A 26,160-nucleotide genomic window follows, 5' to 3' on the forward strand; every position below is an offset into this window, starting at 1 on the left:
TAAAATAATTTAGTTGATAAATTATAATAATTTGTCACTTTTATGGTGCTAAAAGCCCTTACAATTATTAGATGACTGATAACAACTTTAATTGATGTGAACTTGTTGACAAAATTTTTTAATATAATTTATCAAGTCAATAATTAATAATAAATATAAATAAAAAAATGATAATCTATCATTTAAATTAAATAATAAGTTGAATGTATATATTAGAAAAATAAAATGCAAGTCTAAATTTGAAAATAAGTGTATAATTTAGTTTTTTTTTACGAGCCGGTGGATATAAATTTTACATATTAAAAAATTTTTATAAAAAAATCTCGTCTCTTACATAAAATAGTATGGCTATAATATTAAATCAACATAATAATATAAAAATATGATAATATGAATACCACTAGTTTATGGTAACATTTTAATAAAGATAGTTAAATTGTTTAAATAGGCATTAGATTTAGCTACATAATATTTTATGGGTAATGTTATTAATTTTCTTTATTATATTTTATTTTAGCATAATATTTAAGATAATAATTAAAACATAATAAATGCACCTTATTTTTTGTATATGAATAATTTAATTAGTTGATAATGTATTGTATTTTAAAATAAATAATTTAATTATTTAAATATTAAAAATAAGATGTAATAAATATATCTTATAAAAAAATTATAAATCTATTATGTCTTATTAACATTATCAATATTATGTTACATATATTTTTAATTTATTAGCATTGTCAATATTATATCTTATTTGCCGAGTGTTGTCAGCGTTGGGTACACGACGCGCGAGCTGAGGTCTGGCTCGTAGCAGTTTGTTTTTCTGGGAAAACCGCGATCTGATACTTTTGATTGCATCATCGGTGCGATGCTTCCGGGTTTTCCTCCGTTCATCACGATCCATTTTGTCTTTTACTTCGACAACTTTCACTTTCAATCTAAAAGATCTAAGTTGACTGACAACAAATTAAGTACAGAAAATAAAAAATAAATAAATTGGAGCGCTGAGCAAAGAGAAGAGTGGTCATGAATCAGGTACGTTTGAATTCTATGTAAATTGATGCCCAAATTAATTAGGGTTGGATACGATATATTGAACGTAGAATTAATTTAATTACAAAGTAAAATCAAATATTTCAATATAATTAAATTTGAGTTTAATTAAATTGGGCGCTGATCTCAAAATGTATACATTCATGTTCATAATCAAAAGTTTATGTCACATTAAAATATTAAAGTATATAAAAGACTAATTTCCCAAAAAAAAATTAATCACCATTAGCCGATTCTATAATCTGGTTAATATCCGTCAAGGTCAAGTTACTTGTTGACTTGCACTCTCTTCTTTCTTTCCCAATCGGTTCTCCCTCTCTTTCTCTCGCTACACAGTTGCTGAGGAGTCATTGCGGCAAAGAAAAATTCTAATAGCTTTTACTATAATATTATTTTTGCCCTTTTACTCTTTTGTAGCCACGTCTATAACTCTTTGCAGTCAATTTTTTTTCTCAAAAATTACCATCGTCTATCACCATTACACATAACCATAGAGTCAATACCATCCCCATATGGGAGGTCCTAGGCGATAATTAATTTTGTGGCCCTTTAAAAAATAATAAAAATTTATTTTTCTTATTTTTTAATATGCAAAATCACTAATTAAATTTTTATATTCTAATTTAGAAAGTAAAATTTTTTAATTGATAATATATCCAACTTACTTAATCTTTTTTGTGATATAGTTGAATGTAAATAAGATTTTATTAATTTTAGTTTTGAAAAACTTATTTCTGCTGAAATTACAGTAATATGAATGGTTAATAATATTCTATAAGCTATCAATGCATTTGGAAAAGAATTTACTTTTTTTATAAAATTTAGTATCACAAGTGGTGTTTTAATTTGTGTAGTTATAATTTATTTTAAATCTAAAAATAAATTTAAACCATCAATATCATTTTAAAAAAAAATCAAGATTTAAATAATCTATCTTCAAATTATCATCATCAAACACTTTTAACTTTTCTACATTATAAAAAAAATTAAAATTATCTTCATAAATTTTAAATTGTTCAAATCTATTTTGAAGATAATAGATAACATGATCAACTAAATATATAAAATAATTAATTATAAAAAATTCTTCACTAAATAATTTCATCTCCTCATTTTCATTCTTATCAAATTGTTTATTTCTTTTTATTATACGTTTTTCACGAAACTTTGATTCTATATTCATTTGCTCTGCAATCTCTTTAGTAGAAATCATAAAAGATTTAAATCCAATTTCTCTATTGTTTTTTAAAAAAATAATACGACTTTTCAAGTGATCTATTGCAATAGTAATGTCCATATATTTATTTTGTAAATATGTACTAACTATATTAACAGCAAACAACATATCGTACCAAATAATCATACCTAACAAATTTTCAAATTTTTCAATATCATGTGTTACTAAAGAAATATCTTCACCTTTTGTTTTAGGATTTTCAATAGTTTATGCTAATTGATATAAAATATATCTTATTCGTGGAGTTTGAAATTTTATTACTTCAACATTTTCAATTTGACTTTTCCAACTAGTTTATAATAATGGATTAAGTGTCAAATATAAAACATGATCTTGTAATTTTTTTCATCTTTTTGTAGAAAAATAAAATAATATGTATATGCGTTGTGTGACTCCAAAAAATGTCATAGTATCAACACATGAATTAATTATATCACAAAACACTAAATTAAGATTGTGACAACCACATGGTATATAAAATGCTCTATAATTTATATATAATAATATTTTTTACACACCTTGTTGTTTACCTTTCATATTAGATCTATTATCATATTCATGTCCTCTTACATTATTTATATCAAGTTCAATATTTTTTATTTTACTTGTGAGTGCATTAAAAATACCTTGACCATATGTGTCATCCATTTTTAAAAAATGTATAAAATACTCTTCTATTTTTATTAGACTTGTTGAAATATCTACATATCTTAATATAAAAGACATTTATTCTTGATGACTTATATATAGGTACAATCAAGTATAATTGAAAAATATTTTGATTCTTTGATTTTTTTTAATAATTATATTTTTTATTCCTAATGTTAAAGTATTTATCAACTCATTTTGTATATTATGACCAAGATTATGACTATGAATTTCTTCATTTTGTTTGCGTCTAAGGTGTTCTTGCATTATTGGATCAAATTCAACAATCGTTTCAATTAAACTCAACAAATTTCTATTATTATTTTGATAAATCTTCTTATTTGTACCACGAAATACCAAATTATTTTTTGAAATATTTTTTAGAGTCATGCTACTCTTACAACATTGTATACACCTTGAGCTACATAATGGTATAAAAATATCCAAAATACCACGTGCCTCATTGCGCCTCATAGTGAGGTTTAGGGGTATTTTAGACATTCTTACACCATTGTGTAGCCCAAGGTGTACACAATGGTGTAAAAGTAGTATTTTTTTATTTTTTTAATAGCAATAATTATTATTAGTACATTATTCCAATATTTTTTATCTTTATTTATTTTCTCTTGTAAATGTTGATCAATTATTTTATTTTTAATTAGTCTCGTTTTAGCATCAACCTAAATATTCATATTTATAGCATGATCATTACTTGTTTCATGACTTTTAAGTTTAGTACTAAAATTTTTTCAATCTCCACACCCTTCATTTGCTAATTAACCTATATTTGATTTCAAACTAAATAATTTACAACAATAACAAAATATTTTATCTAATTCTTTTGAATATACTAACCATTTTCTATCATGTTTTTCTCCATTTAGTAAATTTCGAATGTAATGAATCGTAGAAAAATGTTTAGAATTTTTATCGCTTAAAAAATCTAAAACATGTCTAATTGGACTTTTCTCAACTAATAAATCAATTAATCTTGAGTCTAAATTTTTTCATCGTGTTGGATCATAAATATTTTTAATAGTTGTTTCATTTTTATTCTTGTCGATTAGAACATCTTCTTCTAAATTTTAATCATATTCTACAATATTTTTTGGTGAATTTAAGCTGTTATCCTCAAAAATTTATTCACAATTTTCATCTAATTTTTCTTTTAAATCTTCATTGGATTTTTCTAACATTTGATGTTTATCAAGTGCACCTTTTTGGGATTGAATTAATTATTCTACTTTTCTTTTTTTCTTATGTTTTTTAAATTCAAAATCATACTTCCTACCAGTCATTTTTATTCAAACAATAAATAATTTAAACCCTTTAATATTATTTTTCTAAAATAAAAATAATTTAAAAAATACAAGAAAGTAAGAAAGGTAGCACCTAACTATGCTCATTTAAATGTACTTTATGGTGAAATAGCAATAAAATTTGATATTATTACCTTCAAATATACACCATTAAAAACTAATCATAACATTAAAGTAAATTAAAATATACACTATTAAAAACTAATCATAATATTAAAACAAAAATAACAAAAAGAGAAATACAGAAAAAAAAATCAATTACCATGTTGCTAAATTGTCAATATTCTGTATTTTGTAAGCTGTAACAAATTAAAAAAATTAGAGAAATCGTACACACACACATGCACAAAGGTGTGGGCGAAAGGTTAAATGCAAGCTCACTGAAGCCCTTTTATACTCTCACAATCTCTCTCTACGAAGGTCCATTTCAATTTCAACAATTTAATTTATTTTCGTTACCCCCAAATCCCATCTCATATCTCGTAAGTGATGGTTACATATATTCTGTAAACTTAGAAAAGCTAGCTATGTCAACCAACAGTCGTGAGCATGAGCCCAACCCACACCTCTCTCTTTGACTCTCTCTCTCTCTCTCTCTCATATCACGTCACTCAAAAGTCAAAATATCAACACACATTTATTGCATTTATTGATGCGGCATCTCCACCTCACCCACATTTATTGTTGTCGCACTACTACTCTAAAACTTTTTGCTTATTGGGGTCCTTTTTTTAGAGGGCCCCAGGCATAGGCCTCACTGGCCTATGCCTTAAGTTGGCCCTGCATATACTCGACCGCCACTACAACATCGACCAATTGTGTGGGTGTGGGTTGTCTCTGTAAAATTATAGGTGATATCGCAGCTGCCGACGATCGCCACCATTACAACAGATACACATATATATACACACACATATATACACGTAGATCTCTAGCCTTAAGAAAATGCTATTCAACGTAGTCATGGCCAGAGTAGAGAACGAAAGACAGTCGCGATTATAGGGCGAAGAAGATAATAAAAGGCAGTCGCGACGATTGTCTTTCATGGCCCCCCAAATCCCAAGGTTCGGGGCGCCATTAAGGGGGTCACTGCCTGTGGGTATGGCCATTTCCCAATGTCCGTGTGTATATATATGTATGTATGTATGTGTGCGTGTATATATATATATATGTGTGTGCGTGTGTGTGTGTGCTTGTGAATGCGAGAAGGCTAGTGGGTGGAGAAGATTGTCCGTGTGACTCTATGTATATATATGTGTGTGTGTGTATGTGTATGTGTTCGCTGCATCGTCTCCAACATGAATGGCAGATAATTCGTCAAGAAAGAAAGTAGCTGCAATAGTGAGGGTAAAAATGAGTTTTTAAAAAGAGTGTATTTCAGATATATTGAAAAGTGGTTGCAGAGAGAAAAATAAGTGGTTGCAAATAGAATTTCTCTACGTCAAATTCATATTTTTCTCTTTTTATTTTTATGTTTTTTCTTGTAAATATTCAGATTTTTCGTTATTTTTATTAGACTATTACATTTATATTTTTTAGTTAAGTTAGCTCTAATATTTTGATTTTTTTTCATGTGATAACTTAATTTTTTTTATTATTTTAAGCATACTTTTTTACTTATATTTTTGAGTTAATTTAATATTTTATTTATATGTTAAAATATAAAAGTTAAATTGAGTAAAAAATACAAATATAAGAGTGTAATTAAAATAATAAAAAGTTTGAATTATCACACATAAAAATTAAAAAAATAATTAAATTAATTTAAGAATATAAATATAAAAATATCATAAAAATAATTAAAATTTTAAATAATTACATAAAAAAATATGAAAGTATAACGAGAAGTTGGTGGGAGTCATCATGGGCTATAAAGATGCATCAGAGTGAATCATCAAATCACCGAGGGGGTGTTTGGCTTATCTTTTTTTTTTTTTTATAACTTTTAAGTTAAAAGTTAGGTAGTGTTTAAACTAATAATATGTTTAAATAAATATACTTTTAAGTTATTAATTAATAGTTATGTGTTTGGTTCGAAATAATTGATAAATTATCAAAACTTGACAAAAAAAACAAAAATGTACATGGTATTAAATTATGTAAAATTTTATCATTAAATATTGATAAATTATACATTTATATATTAAAATTATATTAGTACAATATTGTTATATATAATATATATGTTTATTGTTGTTTTATATATATATATACATACATACATACATACACGTAGAGTGAAGGAGAAGCTCAAAGGAGATGAGGGTGGGGATGGTGACGGGCAATGGCTGATGGGGCGATGAAGAAGAAGTTGAAGCAAATGGGGGCAACGGTCGATGGGCGTAGTAGCCGACGGGCGTGACCCACTAACTTGATAGCGGCTTGTGTAACATCCCGCATCGAGCGATATGAAAGATCAGAACAACTTATCCTGATGGACCTACGCGAATTTCCCAAGAGGTCACCTATCCTTAAACTTCCCCAACTCAAGCACACTTAAACTTGGAGTTCTTTGCCAACATTCAACTCAAAATGTATCAAGCTGGTGATGTTTCCTTCCTTACTTATCCTCGATATATACTACCCTTCTTTGGGCTCTCGGAGTATTACATTCTCTCTTCCTTAAGCACATGACGTCCTCGTCATGAGACCTTACAACCTGTCCCAAATCTCCCCATTTTGCATGGCCGATGTGGGATTCGCCTAAGATGCCTATACGCAAGGGGGACTCAACGTTTTCGCTGAGGTTTGCCCCACAATCGTGCTCAAAGGTTAATGGGTCGGCTCTGATACCATATGTAACATCTCGCATTGAGCAATAGGAAGGACGGGAACAACTTACCTTGATGGGTCTACGCGAACTTTTTAGGGGGTCACTCATTTTTGAACTTTCCAAACTCAAGCACGCTTAATCTTGGAGTTCTTTGCCAACGTTCAGCCCAAAAGGTATTCAGCTGGTGATGTTTAATTCCTTACTTATTCTTGATATATACTACCCTTCTCTGGGCTCTCGGGGTATTACAGCTTGCGGCGGTCTAGCTGGAGGACAACAACGATGGATTTAGAGGAAGGGCGATAGCGACAGCGATAGCGGTAGTAATGGCAGAAACTCGAGGAAAGATGGGAGAAGAGAAAAACAAGGGGTGTAAATATTAAAAATATTTAAAGGTAAAATAGTAAATTAATCAATCAACACAATAGTGTGTATTGCAAAAGCTGGGGGACACAAGCTTTTTTCAAACAGTATTGTAGTAGCGTTTAAACTAATTAGTGTTATCAAACACTTAAAGAGAAAAATACTACATAACTTATAGGTCAAACTGCTTAGCCAAACACCCTCTCAATCACACGTGGTCTTTTATCCAATCTACTTGCATATAATAAAATCACATCAACCAATAAATACTTTTCTTATCGAACATGTCACACCCAATATAATCACAATTTTAATGTTAATTTATGATAAGGGGAAAAAGTTAAAGTGCAATGACTTGTTACTCGCGTATGTTGCCTAATGTGAGCAACATAACAATATGTAAAAGTTAAAATTGGGTACATTTTTTAAATAATAAGATAACATCTTTAAATTTATAAATCATGGCATATCTTTATATTATATAATAACTGAATTTCAGACCAAAATATTATTCTAATATTTTGAAAATGAAAGCAATATATTTAAAATATGACACACATATATAGAAAGAGTCTGGTCTTTATTCGGACAACAAGAAGCCAACACTTTCACCATAATCGTACTAAGTTACAATAGGAACATGATTAATCATTTCATTTTTTATACTCAAATTATATGTATGACTCATAATCACATAATGGTAGAGTAATTAAAACTAATAAGATTTAAATCCCAAACTTCAAAACTCCTCAACTCTTTGGCTCATCACTAAGTTACTGTCGACGTTTAAAATCAGTCGATCGTGATTTGTAGGCCCGCAATGAGAAAATGAGCCTAAATGCAAGGAGAAAGGACTAAGTAGAAGTAAAAACAAAAGAATTTTATGTGATTCGGCCAGAACGATGCCTACTCCACGATTGTTCTTTGAGTATTCCAGCAGAGTAACAATATGTAATTATTCTTGTTGTTTTTTCTTTACAATGGTGTTTTTGACCCTTATTTATAGTGATAGATGTTTACAATTGCATAAAATACAAAAGTATAAAGATAATATGGGGGACAAGTCATTCTTATCATTTGCATAAAATCGGGAGTAGGATCCTCATTACGAGAGATTTGGTTTGCTTTAGATAAAGTGAGTGGGTCCATGTCTCCGGTTATTCAACAATAATGTTGTTATGCAAGTTGAATAGTTTAATCGGCGAGCTGACCAGTTAGGCCAGCGAGCTTGAAACATCGCTAGAAGCTCGTTGGGTATATTGCTGAGAGCTTGGTGGAAGCCTTGCTCTAAGTTTGTTTGGTTCTGCGATCTGATCTCGGATTTCAGCGATGTATGAACTTGCCCTAACGAGTTCGGGTGAGTCCACTGAGTTTTAGGCGATTGAATTGACCTATTGAACTGAGTCTAACCTATAAGAAGTGATTCGAAAAATATGTATGACAATTACCAACCTATAATATAATATATATTTTATTTATAAATATTATCCCCGACAAGAAATACCCACTAATAATATTGTAACAATTTCATCCAAAAAAGTATAAAAATCTTTAATCTTGAAATTGGAAAATAGAAAACAGGTATAAGAGAGTGACAGCTCAATTGCATTATAAATTTCCCCAAATTTCACCCATAAGTTTATTACGATAAATCTCTTTCAACTAATGCGGTTGTCTTGTTGTAGCGCTGTGCCCTAATGCCGTAGCCATGTCCAGCTAGAGACATGACACTGCTTCACATTTGCTGTCTGCCCATTTATTTATAAAGTATACATAGCCATGTAAGGGAGCAGCAGCTAGGCATCACACTGCTATCTATGTACGTAATTGTAAACCCCACTGGCCACTGCATGAACCATGGTTATCGATATTTTATATAATAATGTAAGAATATAAAAGATTATGCTATATAATAAAAATTATTTAAAAATATGTTTGAGTCTAGGCAAACTGCCCTACTGTGTATCTGGACAAAATTTTTTCTCTCATACATATCCGCTGGTGAAGAAAATTTTCTCGTCAAAAGCCATCCAAAGTAGCAGGCGGAGTGAATTTGGAAGGGGATAGAATATGGTTAATTAGATAACCCAATTGAGATCCTATATATTTCATTGTCATTCTCCTTGTGTGTCTGCAGTGATCTACACCTCCCGGCAAGCAGAGCACTGGGTGCTAGCCCTGCTCCTGAGCTGCGTACAGTGATATAATGGCAACCATTTTATATTCTCTCCCTCCTCTCAGCTCAAGCTCTCCTGGTTCTGGGTTGGATTCCCTCTGCTTGCTTGATCATCAGTCCTGACACCCAGTCCGTCCTTCTCTGCTTCTTCCCCATTCACTGAGGGCTGCAAATTCTATCCCAAATTTGTACCACTTTGCAGAGTTCTAATGTTTATTCCAGTTTGTCAAGTGTTTTCTAGGCCAATGTGTTTCCTAAATAGACAACTGTTTCCAGCTCAAATCCATCTCAAACGGCCTGTTTCTTTTTTCTCAAATTGTTGGAAAAAGAACTTAAAATCAACTTTGTGTTTTGCAAATTGCCTGTTTTCATAATTCAAATCCGTCTTATAGTTGTTTCTTAAACGGAATATTTTCACAATTCAAATCCTTCTTGTTATAGTTTATAATTAAATAGACTATTTCCAGTGTTCTAGTGATAATAACTTTGACAAATCAAATGCAAATACACCTTTTTGTTTGTTCCTTGCAAATGTTGACGATTTTGCTGAGAAAAGGGGGAGCGTCGCGTCATCAACCTTGTGGCTAGTGGAATGAGTAGTCAAAAACAGAATATATTTGAGCTCTTGGCTCTGTCAGTTTTGACAAGAAGGTAGAATCACTTATCCCTGTAGCTAAATCTCCCCACCAGGCCAGAACACAGGCACAGAGGTAGAGAGAGAGAGAGAGAGAGAGAGCAATCCAAGATGATCAGGCCCAACAAACATGTATATAAATAGCCACTTTCACTGTTTCTGAAGCGTGATTGAAGTCAGACTACGAACCTTGTTTGTTTTCTTTTCTCTGTCAAGCCATCATTTGGGCATTCAATCATCATGAACAGGAGAAGAATTTGCTCCTTTCTACTAGTTTCTCTGCACCTAATCATCTGGCTGCTGGCCTCAAAACAGGCAATCTTCTGTTCTTTTCTTTTCCCTTTCTGCTGCTAGCTTGTTTAGAATCACGGAAAATGAACTTACTCTCTTCAACTTTCTTTCTGGGTTTTGAAGGGGCTGAGCGCCATTGGATCCAGGCCGCCGAACTGTCTGCGCGGGTGCGGCGGCTGCCGGCCTTGTAATCCGGTTCAGGTGCCGGAAACCACCGGTCATTTGGGCGTCCAGTATGCAAATTATGAGCCGGAGGGATGGAAATGCAAGTGTGGCTCTTCTTTCTTCAACCCTTGAATGAAATGATATGATCTCTTGGGATCTTGTTCTTAATTGGCTTTCCCAGCGAGAAAATGTGTGATTTTCTCTGGGCTTTAGTCCGTTGTGTTTGCCTCGTCTTTTGATGGATGGATCCAATCCATATATTTCGCAACTTCTTTCTAGCATCCTCCGGATGATGAGATGAGAACAGAGTTGAGGGCCGCATAAAAGCTGAACACTGCTGAGTAATAAATAAATATCATTATAAAAAGTTAAAGCCCATATAATTTTTTATTCTTTTACGAAAAGTCAATTCCTTCCCTTTGCTTGTGGATTATCCCACTTAACTTAATAAACTCGTTTAACTTTATAGAGTCTCTATAAAACTAATAATAAATTCGGATAATATATATATATATATGGGTGGATTAGGATTACTTTTCTCTTGCTTAACACGGTTAGTAATTTGATCTAATAATTTAGATTATTTCGAGTAAAAATGACACAAACTAAAGAGTTGAGATTTCATTTACAGGATTAAAAAAAGTGACAAGAAAAAAATAAATTCCAAGCATTACAATGAGAATGTTATTGTCGGCTGGCTTTGCAGTACCATCCCATGTTTGGAAGCAAACAAATTGGAATATTCTTTTGTTTATTTAATTTCTATATATATATATATATGCTCCATTAATTGCTTGTTTTATTCCACCAAACACAATCTTAAGCTTGATTAGGCTCAAATTCTAATTATTGTGAATTTTTAATTATAATAAGAATCACTTTGATGAGAAACGCTTTTTAAATAAGATAAATTCCGTGATTAAATTATTCATAAATTATTTATTATTTAGAGATCATAAATTCAAATTTTATCAGCATAATTAACTTTTATCTTTTAAACATGATATATAAATGATATTTTAAGAAAATATTTTATTAGTAAGACTTCAATAATAAAATAAATAAATACATGTGGTTTAAAATTTTAATTATTTTATTTACTAATTTTATTGGTACTTAATTGTGTTTTATTTTATATTATTTATATTATACATAATACCCTTTTTCACTACCAATGTCATTGAGTAGTAGTATTAAAGAATTTCCGAATATTTTTTACTAGAATCGAAATTTGATGGAAGGTTTCGTACGAAACTTAAGTGACGTCGGGTCACGTGATGGTGCGTTGCAACGTGGGCGGAGTCACGTGATACGGACCCCATAATTACAAACAAAGCGGCGCTGAGCCTTTTCCATTTTTTTTATTTGCCAGCGGTGCCGAACTCAGGACACGCGTACTTCCCACGCGGGACAATCGTCTCTCGCTCTCTCTACCCAAAAGCCAAAACTGACTCTCTCTGCACATTCTATCCAGTTGTTGAATTGCCTTCTGCTTTGGTTGGATCGAAACCCGACGACGACTTATGGCCGTGTAGAGAGAGGAAAATCATGCGTCTTCGCGGTTGTAAGAGAGAAGCCACCGCCACGGCACAGAGAAGCTCCCGCACTCTCCCTCACTACCAGCCCTAGATCTGAATTCATTACGACGTTTGGGGATTTTTTTTTTTTTTTTGTGTTGGAAGCTAGGGTTTCGAAATCATGGAGCCTCGCGTCGGCAACAAGTTCCGTCTCGGCCGGAAAATAGGCAGCGGATCGTTCGGGGAGATCTATCTCGGTGAGTTGACTCTTTGCTCTCTGTTTCCCGCAGTGAATTGGTGGTTACGGTTCGGCTCTGTTTTGCAGGAACGAATATCCAGACGAACGAAGAAGTTGCTATAAAGCTTGTGAGTAGTCAAAAACTTGTCAATTTGGTTGCTTAAGGCTTATGATACCGTGTCTATCTGTGAGTTGATGTCTTAATATGATTCGTGGTTAATGGATTGGATAGAAGTTGGTAAATCTGTTGAGACTAACGAAGAGGTTGCGATCGAGCTTGTGAGTAGTCAAACTTGTCAATTTGGTGCTTAAGGTTGATGAGTTGTGATACTGTGTCTGTATGAGTTGGTGTTTTAACATGATTCGCAGTTAGAGTTTGGATAGAAGTTGCTAGAATCTGTTGAAATTTGGTTCCAGTTTTTAATTCATAAGCTCTGGCGTCCTTGACTTACATTTTTTGCATAATTAGCATAATGTAAGTGGATCAGAAGTGCATTTTTACATGTCTGAGCTCTGGTTGGAGATGGCTGGACTTTGGTGCTTGTTGCCAGTTGAACTTGGTGAATTGTGCCACTGTTATGGACCTATGGTGCTTGTGTTCCGTAGTTTGAGATTTGGGAAAACTTTCTAATAATCCTCTTGTTTGGGGGGGGGGGGGGGGGGGGGGAGATTTGTTCTAAGCGACCATCACTAGTGATGTGTGCTTTAAAATATTGGTACTCTGAACAAGAAAGATGCGAGGCCATGCTGCTCAAGTAGGTATTTGCAAATGCACCATTGCCACTGGAGGGCATGTGCCATGATCCAAAACATTTATGACCTGTTTGATGTTGTTGTCCTTTTTCATGTATTTTTCAGTTATAGTTTTTAGATTTGTGTGTTAAGTTTTCATCTTCAGTTGATAAAATGAAAACTGAATCTGTTGTTTAGGGCCTGTTTGAAAGTGTTACCATTTTTTGTTTTCTATGTCAGTTTTCATTATTTTGAAAACTGACATAGAATAGGCTTTTTGATTTTTGTTGCTGTTGCCAAAAAAAAAAAAAACTGAAACAAAATGGAAAATGTTGGAAACGAAAAAAATCCTTTCCATTTTCATTTTTTTCCAGTTCAATTTCTGTCTTCTGCAACCTAAGGGTTTTTTCTTTCCCTCTCACTGCTTGATCAGTGATGAAGGCAATCAAGTCTTTTGCAATAGGGTCAATCCTGGTGCTCTTCCTTTGTTCTTTCTTCTTCATTACGAGTCAAACCTCTGTTTTTCAATTGGTGCGGCAGCAGCTGTTGGTTGGATCTTCTCCACAGCGGTGGACCAGCAATCGTCTTTGGTCCTCAAGCAGTGAGGACTTCTTCTCCAGTGAGCTTCAGTTGGTGAATGCTCTTCTTCCTCATAGCCAGTACCCCCCTGATGAGTCTTCTTTATCAATTGTTGCACGGCTGCAGGGCAGGTCTTCACTGCTAAATTTTGCTAACTGGTCATCTGCAAGGATGCTCTAATCTGTCTGTTAGTGCTCATATCTTCAGTTAAGACTACAAACCATGCCAGGCTTCCTCTGAAGTGCTGCTTCAATCTTTTCTATTTACTTTTTTGTAATTTTTTTTAAAATTAGGTTATTTAATTCATAGATATATGAAAACATATTATTAGTTGATGTCAACAATAATTCTATCACATTTTTTGAAAGAAGAAATCTGAACGCAAAATGAAAAGTCAAATATTTTCAGTTTCAGTTTTAATTTTTTTGACAATTGACAACAAAATCAAATGAGAAGTTCAGTTTTTATTTTTTCTAACTGAAAATGAACACAACACAAAAATAAGAAAATCAACACTGAAAGCTGACACACACACGCACAAAAAAAAAAAACTGACAGCACTTCCAAATGGCCCCATAATTTTTGTTGTCATTTTCAAAAATTTGAAAACAAAGACAGAAAATGTTATTTGAGAAGTCTATTTATGTTAAATCTTTTTTTACATATAATCATCATCATTAATTGCATCTTATCTTAACTAAGCTATGGTCAGTTTTCCTTCATATAGTGATAGAACTTTTATAAGTCCTTGTAACATAGTTTTATTCTGCACATGTACTGATTTTTTACCTAACATTTGCAATTATTAGTAAAAAAAAAAACATTTTTTGAAAAGTTATTGAACCCTGTCTCTCTTGCCAATGGAGACCAAGTTCCATTATTGAACATTAAGTCCTCTCTCTCTCTCTCTATATATATATATGTATATATATATATTCACCTTGCTAGGTAGATAACTTTGTCTGATGCCCTCTTGGAGTGTTTGATATGGAATGGATGAAGAACTAAGTTGCTCCCATATTGCTCTCATATTACTTTGTCACTGTCTGGGTGGGTAGTGGCCAAGCTAAGGGTCCATTAAGTTTGATTTTCTCCATTCATAATTTAATTTTCTGCTTTTGCTTTTGCTGTACGGAAGAAGCTCCAAAATCCTGCTTCTATTGTACAACAAAAATAACTTTTTGTTGTCGTTAAAAGCACTTTTAAATTTTGGCCAAAAAGTATAAAAAATATTAAAAGCACTTTTACAATAAAAAATGTGATTTTTTTTTTCACCACAGCATTGCCAAACAGGCACTAAGTCTTGAATTTAATGGGGGCAATTCTTTAATATGGTATTGTAGCACCACATATTTAATTCAGTAACTAAAGTCAAACCAATTGCCGAACTCAAACTAAGAGGTGCATAATTTCTATTAACTTATCTAATTTTTTCTTAAAAAAATTATAATGGTAAGGTTGAAAAAGTTTGTTTTGCAGATATGTTCAACGTATGGTGTCCTACTCGTTTAGATCATAATCTAAAATTTTGATCCTTAATTAAGGATTTGTACTCAAGATCTGTTACATTCATCTTAGCTCGGCAATTGTTTTGAGAACTTTTTTCATTATCTTGACCATTAGATGACTGTTGATCTAATATTGCTTTCCTTTTAAAAACTTGTCCAAAAGTATAACAACACAACCACCTATCAAGCTGTCACTGCTAAGCCATGACAATGGCTGCTCTCCTAACTCGGTATGAATTAGGAAGTGCAGAATGAAGAAACAGAGGAGAACAGAGAAGAAAGAAAGGGAGAGAAAAGAGAGAGAATTAGGGAGAGACAAGAGAATTTGAGGAAGAGTTCAGAATTCTTTCTTAGATAATCGATACCCTCTCCAAGAGAGCCTTGGGGAGTATATACACTCTATCAAGGGACGCTGCCACAGCAGATCATTCTCTCCCTTGCGGTTGTAACAAACTCCTTTGTCCTATTCTAGCCCTTACACGTGGGCACAATCTAGGCTAACAAACTCACTAACAGAATTACATCAGTAAAGGAATAACAAGAATTATAGTAGTAAAAGAAATCGAAAAAGTTACAGCAATAAAAAATCAAAATTTCTGTAACTTGGTTAGCTACTCGTGACACAAGCCTTAATCCCAGCACGTTTTACTTAGCCTGTCTTTACTTGTGTTCTTGAAGATTTCTTCCATTCCATTCAATCTCCTCCTCATAGGAGACTGTATTGGTCTTATCCTCTCATGATTAAACCATCACACTCATGTTTCATGCATCTCATTTTCAATGGGAGCTACTTTGACTTTATTTTGAATAATCTCATTTCTAATTTTATCTTGGGTAAATCGACCAAACACCTCTTAAACTTTGGTCATTTGACTTGGACATTCCCTAAACTTTAAAATTAATCCAATCAGTTCTCAAACTTTTCAAAATTAGCCATGACACCCCTTGGTCCAAAGTTCAGGGAGTGTTGTGGCTAAGTTATGGGGTGTCCCGGTCAATTTTGAAAAGTTTAGGTGCTAATTGGGCGAATTTTGAGGTTCAAGGGGTGTCTAGGCCAAATGACCAAAGTTCATAGGGTGTTTGGTCAATTTAACCTGTTATATTTTCTTTTATGGCCACATATCCGCCATAACATCCTCATCTTCTCATGTTATTTTGCGCATTTTGGTGCTTTGTTGCCCAACCTTTTATGCCATACAAGAGAGCTAATCTTACGGCCTTCATAGAAGTTTTTTCTATTAATTTTAACATATTAAAAAATATTTTTTAGTTTAAAATTAAATATGATTCAAACTATCAAATAATTAGTAATATAATTCATATAGTTAGTATTAGAAGTATAATTTGTTATGATTATTTATCCCAAAACAATGAAGTTTGATTCTAATGTAACATTACTAAAAAAAAATAAAAATAATATATAGGACTTTTTCCTTACCTTATAAAAGCAAACTTGCCATAAATTGATGAAGTTTTTTTTTAAAAAAAAAAAACTTTATTCTGTTCTCAATCAATTTTTTTCATGCCTTTGTATTTTTTTTTCTCTTTTCTCTTTCATTGTCTTGTTTTTCTTCTATGGTTAATTTCAAGTCTGGAAACAGTCATCATGTACCCAAAGAAATAGCCCAAGGAAGATAAAAAGTTACTATTAATAGGCATTTTTGATTTTTTTTTATATTTATAAAAAAGTCTATATACATTCAGGCCGCCGGAGTAGCCCGTTCATATATATTTTTGCTTGCCAACTTTTTAAGATTGTGAAATATTCCATGTTTTCTTTTATTGTGATCCTAAACATTTAAAAAAATGTTTTAAAATATCTTAAAATAAGTCACCATTTTCTCTTTTAAATCTCCTATGACCTTTTTCTTTTTTTTTTTGAAGTGGCCAACATGTTATATATTTAATGGGGCCTTGAATATTTTTTAAAACTTTATACCATATGTATTTTTTGCATACTCGAGGAGATGCGCCCCCCGGGGGGAGGGGGGGGGGGTAGTTGCCCACCTTCAACCATGTGGCATTGCCACTGTGGCACATGGTATCCAATCCACGAGCTTAAGCTGCTAGGTAGTGTTGTGTACTTCTCTTAAATGGCCCAAGATCTCCTAGTTTTTATCCGATGTGGGATCTACTAGTTGTGTACTTCTCTTAAATGGCCCAAGATCTCCTATTTTTTATCCGATGTGGGATCTACTAGAATTTTGTGGCTGGTATTTTCTTTATACACTTAGCGCATTAATTGTTGATTTATTTCTGTTTATTAAAGTCAATTATGTTGCAATAAATTTCCCATAAAGGTTAGTGTCTGCCAATTCGCCTTTTGGAATGTTACAAGCATAAAATAAGTAGGAAATAAACACAAAGGAGTTAAATATATGGTTGAGGTGTGTATATTTATACTGCATGCAAATAAATGCCAGTATTGGAACAGTAACTTTTTGTTCACCGTCAAGAATGTAAATAATGCATGTTTCTGCCTTTTGGTAGTAGAGTCATCGAAAACTTGCTTAAAAGAAAATCAATTTTATATTTGGAAGCACCTTGACATCTCGGAACAATTTAATTTTTATTAGGTTGCTTTTGTCTTTCTAAGTTGTAGGGCATTCAGCATTTCCAGTTCCTCTCTAATCAAAAGCATCAGCTAAAAATTATGCTTGATGTTACTAAATTTGAAGTTGGTTCATTATATCGGAGATCTGATTCTGATCTTGATGGAGCAGGACATGGTACCAATGGAAGCATGCATGGGACATTTATTGTAGCTTTCAGTAATTACTCTGCACATGGGCTGAAATTAATTTCCAACTATCAAATAAGGGGTGATGAACTATTTGTGGATAGACGCGGTGGAGTTGTGAATTGATACTTTTTTTGTGGGGGTGGGGATGTTTAAGATAATTGTTTCTTACTCGTAATATTTGTCAGTTTGCTTGATGTGCATATTTTCCCATATTTTGTATTAAGTTCATTCTCATTATCTGCTGTAGAGATTTGGTGTTTAAGCCTTCAATTTGGATAACTATCTGATTCTGTTTCTAACCTCAGGAAAATGTGAAGACAAAGCATCCTCAGTTACTTTACGAATCAAAGATATACAGAATTCTACAGGGCGGAAGTAATGAAAAAATTTTCTATTAGCTTATTGTGATTGTTGTAATGTGATTTCTAATGAACTTTTTTCTAATTGTAAGATTTCTAAAATATTTGCAGCTGGAATTCCAAATGTGAGATGGTTTGGAGTGGAGGGTGACTATAATGTCCTAGTGATGGATTTGCTTGGGCCCAGTCTTGAAGATTTGTTCAATTTTTGTAGTAGGAAACTTTCTTTAAAGACTGTTCTTATGCTAGCAGACCAAATGGTAATTACATTTGATTTAATGTGCACTTTGTAGCATTTTACATACTTATGCAGATTGGTCAACATTTTTAATCCTGGTGCATATATCAGATCAATCGTGTTGAGTTCGTTCATTCTAAATCCTTCCTGCACCGTGATATCAAGCCAGATAATTTTCTTATGGGCTTGGGAAGGAGGGCTAATCAGGTTTTCCAGATAGAACTTGTGTCTTTATATTGACTATATTATTCTTTTCCTGATATCTGTTTTAACAAGGTCCTAACTTCTATTTAGGTCTACATCATTGACTTTGGTCTGGCTAAGAAATATCGAGATACAACAACTCACCAACACATCCCTTACAGGTGAGATCATGTTATCATTAAATGGATCCCAGCTGTCTCTGTCCAAACATGCAATGAGATGTTAACACATGAATTCTGCTCTCTTTTCTGGATGTTCTTTGGCCCTTGATTGAAAATAGGAACACTTCCTAATTTTTATGTAGGGAAGTTGGGCCTTTAGAAGAATTACACAATCAAGAAGCTAATTTTTATTGTTTTATCTGATTCTTTACACTTTGTTTTCCCTCAGAAATGATTGATGATAAGAAACATTTTCTAACATCAAGTCATGTACACTTTTAGTCTTTGCCAATGATATAGATATGTAGCCTGTTGCAGTAATTTTTTTTTTTATATGGGTGAAACCTTGTGGGTTATTCTGTGGATCTTGGGCCTTCATTATGGTTTTTGGAAGTGAATTTGAACCTTCTGATTTGTCTCTCCCTTTCCCTTTTCTTCTCTTAATGTTCAGCATTTAACTTGGAAGTGCCTTTTGTCGCCTCAATTTAAATGCTTTTTGGTGTTTCAGATGTTTACATTAAACATAGTTCAAAACAGGACTGGACAATTTATATGATATATCGTGTGGGGACTTCTGTAACAAGTGAAATGGAGGGAAATAATAGGAGAGAAACACTGGTTCACTGAAAAAGAGGGAGAGATTAATTGACTAAGTCATAAGGACAATCCTTACTGTATGATACCACTTAACCATCCTTATGATGTGTCACTGTTTTGTTTAGTGGAAATTATCTACACATTGCCCATATCTCTTTGTCCTCTCTTGTGCCTTCTGCTTTGACCACTGACAATTTGCTGAGGTTGCAGAAACAGAAACCATGATTGCTGCCACCAGGATACCTGGCTATTCCTTCTTTTTTGTCTGCATGATTTATAAAACCAAGCATGTAATATGTTCTGTTGCTAGTTTGTATCTATTTTGGCATATCATCTTGGTGGCAAACTCTGTTACTAAATTATTTATGAAGTAATTGATGCTATCTTTCATTTGGATGACATTGTTGTTTGATCTTTCTGAGGCAGCAGTCTTCCCACTGCCTACTTTTTCAAGAAAATAGTACCATGAAAGACCATGGTGGTGATCATGGTTGAGAACTTGAGCTATCAGCATGTGATAAACTTTCACATTCTGTCGGCACACCGGTGTCTTATATCTATTTCTTATTCACAAAGTTTCTAAATCTTATTATTGGTCTCTTTTAGCATGTTAAAGTTTTCTATTACCAATTGGCTTCGTGGAACATTCATCATATATCATCATGGATACTGCAGAGAGAATAAAAATTTGACTGGAACTGCAAGATATGCAAGCATGAACACTCATCTTGGCATTGGTAATCATTTTCTATATTGTTGTGTTTTTGGGTTGGCTTACTTAAATGCACACTCTTTATCAATGGATCTCTAGCCTTTAAAAAAAGAAAAAAGGACATTGACTATTCTTTCAAATTGCTTTTGAATTGCAAAGAACAAAGCAGGAGGGATGATTTGGAATCTCTAGGATATGTCCTCATGTACTTCCTAAGAGGAAGGTAAGTGGTGCAACATACCTCTCATTTTCCCCTTGTGTCCTCAGATGGTTGTGTATATTATAGCATCCTTTTTGTGTATAGTCTCCCTTGGCAGGGACTAAAAGCAGGAAATAAGAAACAGAAGTATGAAAAAATTAGTGAGAAAAAGGTCTCCACATCTATTGAGGTAACTTTCTGAAATCACAGTGACTGGATGTTTACTATTGTAATCTTATTCTGATCTTGATCAATAACCAATAATCCACTACTTTCTTAGTCCCTTTGTCGAGGTTATCCAACAGAGTTTGCATCATACTTCCATTACTGTCGTTCTCTACGGTTTGATGATAAGCCAGAGTATGCTTATCTAAAGAGAATATTTCGTGACCTTTTCATTCGTGAAGGTTTGTAAAGATTTTTCTGTACCTGGGATATTTGGTCATTCTCTCTCTTGTTTTCTACCATAATTAAGTATAGTCCAGATTTCATGTCATTTTGCCTCTCAATCCTGTTGCAGGATTCCAGTTTGATTATGTCTTTGATTGGACCATTTTGAAGTATCAACAATCACAAATTGCCACTCCTCCTCCCCGCGCATTTGTAAGTTACATGACAATGAATTTCCTTGTGCTGTTAGTTGGCACTCTTTTCATCTATATGGTGGTTGCTTCTGTTAGGGCCCCTCTGCTGGAACAAGCTCCGGATTGCCCCCTGCTGTTGCCAATGCTGATAGGCAGTCAGGTGATTTTCCTGCATTGCTTCTTGGAAACTAAGGATCCTTTTAACACAAATCTTCATGAGAATAAGTCCCCACTAGTCCATCTCGCTGACATGATTGGACACATTATTCTTCATTGTGGGTCCTTTCACAATTTATTTTGGATCCTTATCATTGATGCAGTGCTAAGGTTAGCTCCCTTGTGATGTGGCTGTCACAAGATTGAAAACATGGAAACACCCCTACATGTGTGCTGTGAACAATTGACAATGCCCCATATCCCTCAATGGTGGGAACCTCTTCCACTGGGCTGCCGTTTTTATTTAATTGTTTTTATTTTTCTTTTTCCCAAAAACCTTTTGAGTTTCGTATAGGTTAAATGTTTAATGTTCTCATTGCCTCTTTACAATAAGAGAAATCTGGTTTCCTCCATGTGATTGTTCTTTTACATGGTTTGGGTTATGTTATGTCCTTCTAGCAGGTGACAAAGAAGGAAGGTTAGGTGGCCTGCCATCTATGGATCACTCTCAGAGAAGGGTTTCTGGACAAGCTGTAAATGCTGGAAGTTTATCAAGGCAAAAGAGCCCTGTCACAAATGATTCCACAAGTAAAGAAGCTATGGTAAGCTGTTAATGTGCACTATATGACACTGCCAATTAAATGATTTCTCAAAGGGGCCTTTTGTAGAACCACAATATACTTTATTCTCCCATGCATATCCATGCTTCTATTACCTTACCATCTGTTTCAAGTGATTTACTATTCTTCATTTTAACCATAGCATTTTGAGCAAATGACTCTGCCCCCCCCACCCAAAAAATAAAATAAAATAAAATAAAAATTAAAAATAAAAATATATATTCAGCCAACAGTTATTGAAAACGTATTATACCAACATCTAAATCTGCCCTTACCAAGAAAAGTAAGAAAGAAAGAAAGCAGAATATCATGGTTAGGACAGATTTAGATTTTGGTATAATATGTTTTCAATAGTTGTTGGTTGACTATATTATATTTTGTTTTTGTGGGGGGAGGGCGGAGTCATTTGCTCAAAGTAAGTGCAGCAAACTATAAAAAAAAAAATGAAGAATAGTAAATTAGTTGAGCCAGATGATATCCTTATAGAAGGATGGATATGCATGGGAGGAGAAGGTATTTTGTGGTTAACAATATCATTTAATACGATCCTTAAATATTAAATCAGAAAGTAGGTCAGATAAGTAGGAACTGGGAAGGGCACTATAGTGCCCAGTTATAAGAATAAAGGAGATGTTCAAAGTTGTGAAAATTATAAAGAAATCAAGCTAATGAGCCAAAATATCAAACCTTGCGAGAGGGTGATTGAGTAAAGGTTGAGAAGAGGAACCAAGGTGTCTTGAAAATCAATTCGGTTCTATGCTTGATAGGTCAACAATGAAAACTATATACTTGGTAGATCAATGTGACCGACCTTCATGTGTGTGTGTGTGTGTTTTGAGAGGTGGGGGTTTCTTTGGGCCTTAGGTATGTCCTTTTTCTTACAGTCACAAGACTACTATCTATCCATACTTATGAAGCCCAAAAGATGACCTATGTAGGATGTGTTGCTCGTATTTGCACTTCACACCAGTGTTTGTCAGTTTGAAAAAAGAATTTAGGAACCCACTACTGTGATGTTCGCCTTTTTTTCTATGACTAATACATAAATGTTTATTAGACTCTCTTACAGGCTGCAATAAACTTCTTACGAATAAAATGAAGTGTCCGATAGTAATTGGTATGCCCCCGAAGATTTGTAGTTGCTAATAAAACCATTGGTTAATTGCATCCATATAACATTTAATATTTTTGGCCTGTGTCTTCTGAATTTCTATCTGCACTTTTTTAGCTGTCCCTCTTTTCCCCTCACGCCCATTGATTGTGTTATGTATTTCTGAAGTAATACTGTGATTTGCCCCTCTGAAATGAGGCTGTGAATTTTATTCTTGTGACTAATATCTCAATTGAACTTGCTAATTGGATCATGTAGTTGTCAAACTCGGCTTTTATGGGGCGGTCAAGTGGATCTTTAAGGCGGGCTGCTATCTCTGGCGGCCCTGATGAAGTGGGAAATGAGTTCGGTCCTGTTCGTGCCCGGAATGCCGATCCAAGTTTAGGAACATTGCAGAAAGTCTCAGGTGCGCAAAGAAGTGGAACCATTGGTGGATCCTCGGAACCTAAGCGCGCATCCTCTGGGAGGAATAACCCTGGCATGAAGAACTATGAGTCTACTCTCAAGGGTATCGAATGCCTGCATTTTGACAATGAAGAAGTGGTTCATTATTAGATAATTGCGCGGTTTGGTTCTTGTAAATCATATACAATTGTGTGTTGGACATTGGATAGGAGGCAAGTGAACTAAGGAACTGTGTGCTGATGTTGATGCTCTGATGAAAGACCTGTAGTCAATAAACAGAAGAAATAACCAGAAAGCAGCTGCCATTCTAGTGAACCTTCTCAAGGTGAGGTTGCCGTAGTTGGTATATCTCCCGCCCGCATTCTAATTCTCCTGCAACACCTCTCCCCTATGATGTCTGTTTCTTGATGTTGGGTAGTGTAGTAGATTAAGTCTCTCTGGTGGTGCTACAAATTTGCCATTGTATTAAAAACGTCATGTGGGTCTAAGTTCTTCCCTTAAAAAATTCTGTCCACTATAACTGTTTGCTTGACTTGGTTGGACATATTGGGTCTTGTTTGAGCATATGACTGAAAACCAACGAAGCCTTTTTCTTCTGTAATAGAGAGTTTCATAGTAGTAGTAGTAGTCCCTCCGGTACTTCGTCTTCTATTTTTATTTCTTTGACTAGTAGAAGAGAGTTTGCTTCTGTATTCCCCGGAACGAACTTTGCCTAGAACTTTCAGTAATGCTAAGGCTTCAATTTACTCTCTCTTATCTCTCTCTCTCCAAAACAAAATTTAATAATTAATATTCTACATATGGCCTTCCTAGGATTTTCCTTCTGTTCCTTTGGAATCATCCTTGGTTCTTTTAGTACAGGCAGGCTACTCTTTTAAGAAGTTATTTGTTGGCGTCGTGGTGCACTCATGGTTTCTGGTTAAAGAAGTATGCTGCTTTTCTGTTTAAAGGGAAAAATAAACGTAAGTACCCGGATTGACTTGTTGAAATATGTATATTTTGATATCATATGCTAAGACTTCATACATTGCTGGTTTGATATCATATATGTATATTTTGGTCTGCATTAATTCAACCCTCGATACGTAATTTTATGGGAGCTGGTTTGTGTAAAGTACCAATGGTTCTGGTAAACACAGAACCTAATTAAGATGATAATGGAGTCGGCGGTTTGAATAATAATAATAATAAATGCGAGATTTGATTGAATTGTGTTTGGTATAAATTTTTGAACCCCTTTTTTAGATTTTGTTTCTATTTTTTTTTTTAAAAAAAAAAGTGTTTAGTAGCTTCTTTTCATACAAAACAAGAAATCAAAAATAATTTTCTAAGCATCCAAAAACACGATGAAAAAGAAGAGTGCGAACGAAGAGAGAAGAAAAATAGTACAAATTTTGTATGATATGATTCCATTATTTGAAAGGTAACTCATTTTGAATTGTTAATATTAATATATAAATAAAATTCATCCGAACGAGTCATTCTAAATCCAACCATTTTGCTGGAAGGAAGGAAGACGAGCGAGCAAATCCTCCAGCTCTTAAATTTCAGGACTTTGCAGTTTATTTGTCTCCCGAGCCAACTAAAAGAAGCCTCTATTCAAAGAAAGATAAAATGAAATCCAACGGATGGATCATAAAGAGATAGCAAGATTTTCGAGATGGTTATAGATATAGAATTAGAATTCATGTAACCCCACGTTACTTTTTAGCAACAACTCTTATCCAAACTTCTACGCTCACCTGACGACACAGTTGGCTCTATCGGGCCTGCTCTTTATGATACTTACTAGCCTTTCTGCCTTCAGGCCAACCAAAGACAATGGCTTTGCTTGCACCAACCAATTCAAGGATTCCAATGTTCCAAACTTCAGCAGAAAGAATGGAAGCTGAAGAAACATGCAATCTTTTACAAAGATATAGGCCGGCTGAAGAGAGTTTCTTCTCCCGGAACCATTTCCGTGGATTTCAAGCTTCAGAGGTCCTCGACCTCCTCCGAGGAGTTTACCTCCCCGGCAAGAAGAGAACATAACGGTTAAAGAAGGGGCAGAGAAATGGTTTGGAAACAACATGACAAACAACAAGGGTACCCAGAAAGGATGCAGCCTTACCCGTGTAATGGGAGGGTTGGTTTCCACCCCATGATGCCAGATCTTAATGGCGCTATCTTACTGTTGTTGCAAGGTTTACTCTTAAACCACTATCAAGTCTTTATACCATAATGTGATTGTGAGGTCGGCTACATGAATTTGAGGTTGCTAGTTATTTAATTATTTTTATCAAGCCACGAGAAGAAAACAACCACCTGAATCTTTGAAGGAATAAACTTCAAATGCAACCTCACCTATTCAAAAGTCCAAGAATAATCACCTTTTCAAAGGGTTCTTCTAGCAAAGAACTGTGCTTCAAAGCATGTGAAGTTCTGAGAACAAGGCATTGAGTTTTGGCCTCACAAGTAAATCATAAATCTTGATAGAAGTAGGAAATCATCCAAGTGCCCCAAACAAGTTATCAACTCAACCTGAGTGAACATACGGGCTTTTAAGGCTAAACAATATGAACACTGGTGTGGCAGTAAGATACAATTTCATAATAAGAAATGGAATTAAATTTTAGCCTGATAGAGTAACTCATGATTAAGGAGATTTACGGTGTCCAAAACCATAACAATTTGTTTAAAGATTAGGATCTATTTATGACCCCAGAACCGGTGAATTAACCAACAAGCAAAAGAGAACCTTCACTGCGTTAAATTGTAGATGGAACAAATAAGCAAAAAATGGAAAAAGTCCACTCGCCTAAAAAACAACCCAAAAGGCAAATGCTAGGTGAA

The 26,160-nt window shown here is 33.8% G+C and overlaps 1 protein-coding gene across 3 annotated transcripts; it reads left to right on the forward strand.

Moving 5' to 3' along the window:
* The first annotated feature begins 12,035 nt into the window (after window positions 1-12,035).
* LOC127794429 (casein kinase 1-like protein 1) lies at window positions 12,036-24,084 on the forward strand. Of its 3 annotated transcripts, none has more exons than XR_008021656.1 (14): window positions 12,036-12,439; window positions 12,508-12,548; window positions 18,288-18,357; window positions 18,453-18,601; window positions 18,691-18,786; window positions 18,874-18,944; window positions 20,148-20,278; window positions 20,413-20,476; window positions 20,558-20,642; window positions 20,733-20,859; window positions 20,973-21,055; window positions 21,133-21,196; window positions 21,357-21,462; window positions 21,655-21,794. XR_008021656.1 is itself a non-coding variant. In XM_052325492.1 (14 exons), the coding sequence occupies exons 1-14, from the start codon at window positions 12,364-12,366 to the stop codon at window positions 23,476-23,478; spliced, it is 1,494 nt and encodes a 497-aa protein (XP_052181452.1). In that variant the 5' UTR covers window positions 12,036-12,363; the 3' UTR covers window positions 23,479-24,084. The 3 variants fall into 3 exon arrangements, 2 of the variants coding, with proteins under 2 accessions (XP_052181452.1, XP_052181453.1); XM_052325492.1 differs by lacking the exon at window positions 21,357-21,462 and adding an exon at window positions 23,182-24,084; XM_052325493.1 differs by lacking the exon at window positions 21,357-21,462 and adding an exon at window positions 23,182-24,084 and having other exon boundaries at window positions 20,217-20,278.
* Window positions 24,085-26,160: the final 2,076 nt, after the last annotated feature.

This window comes from Diospyros lotus, chromosome 2, assembly GCF_014633365.1.
Source record: "Diospyros lotus cultivar Yz01 chromosome 2, ASM1463336v1, whole genome shotgun sequence".
NCBI lineage: Eukaryota > Viridiplantae > Streptophyta > Magnoliopsida > Ericales > Ebenaceae > Diospyros > Diospyros lotus.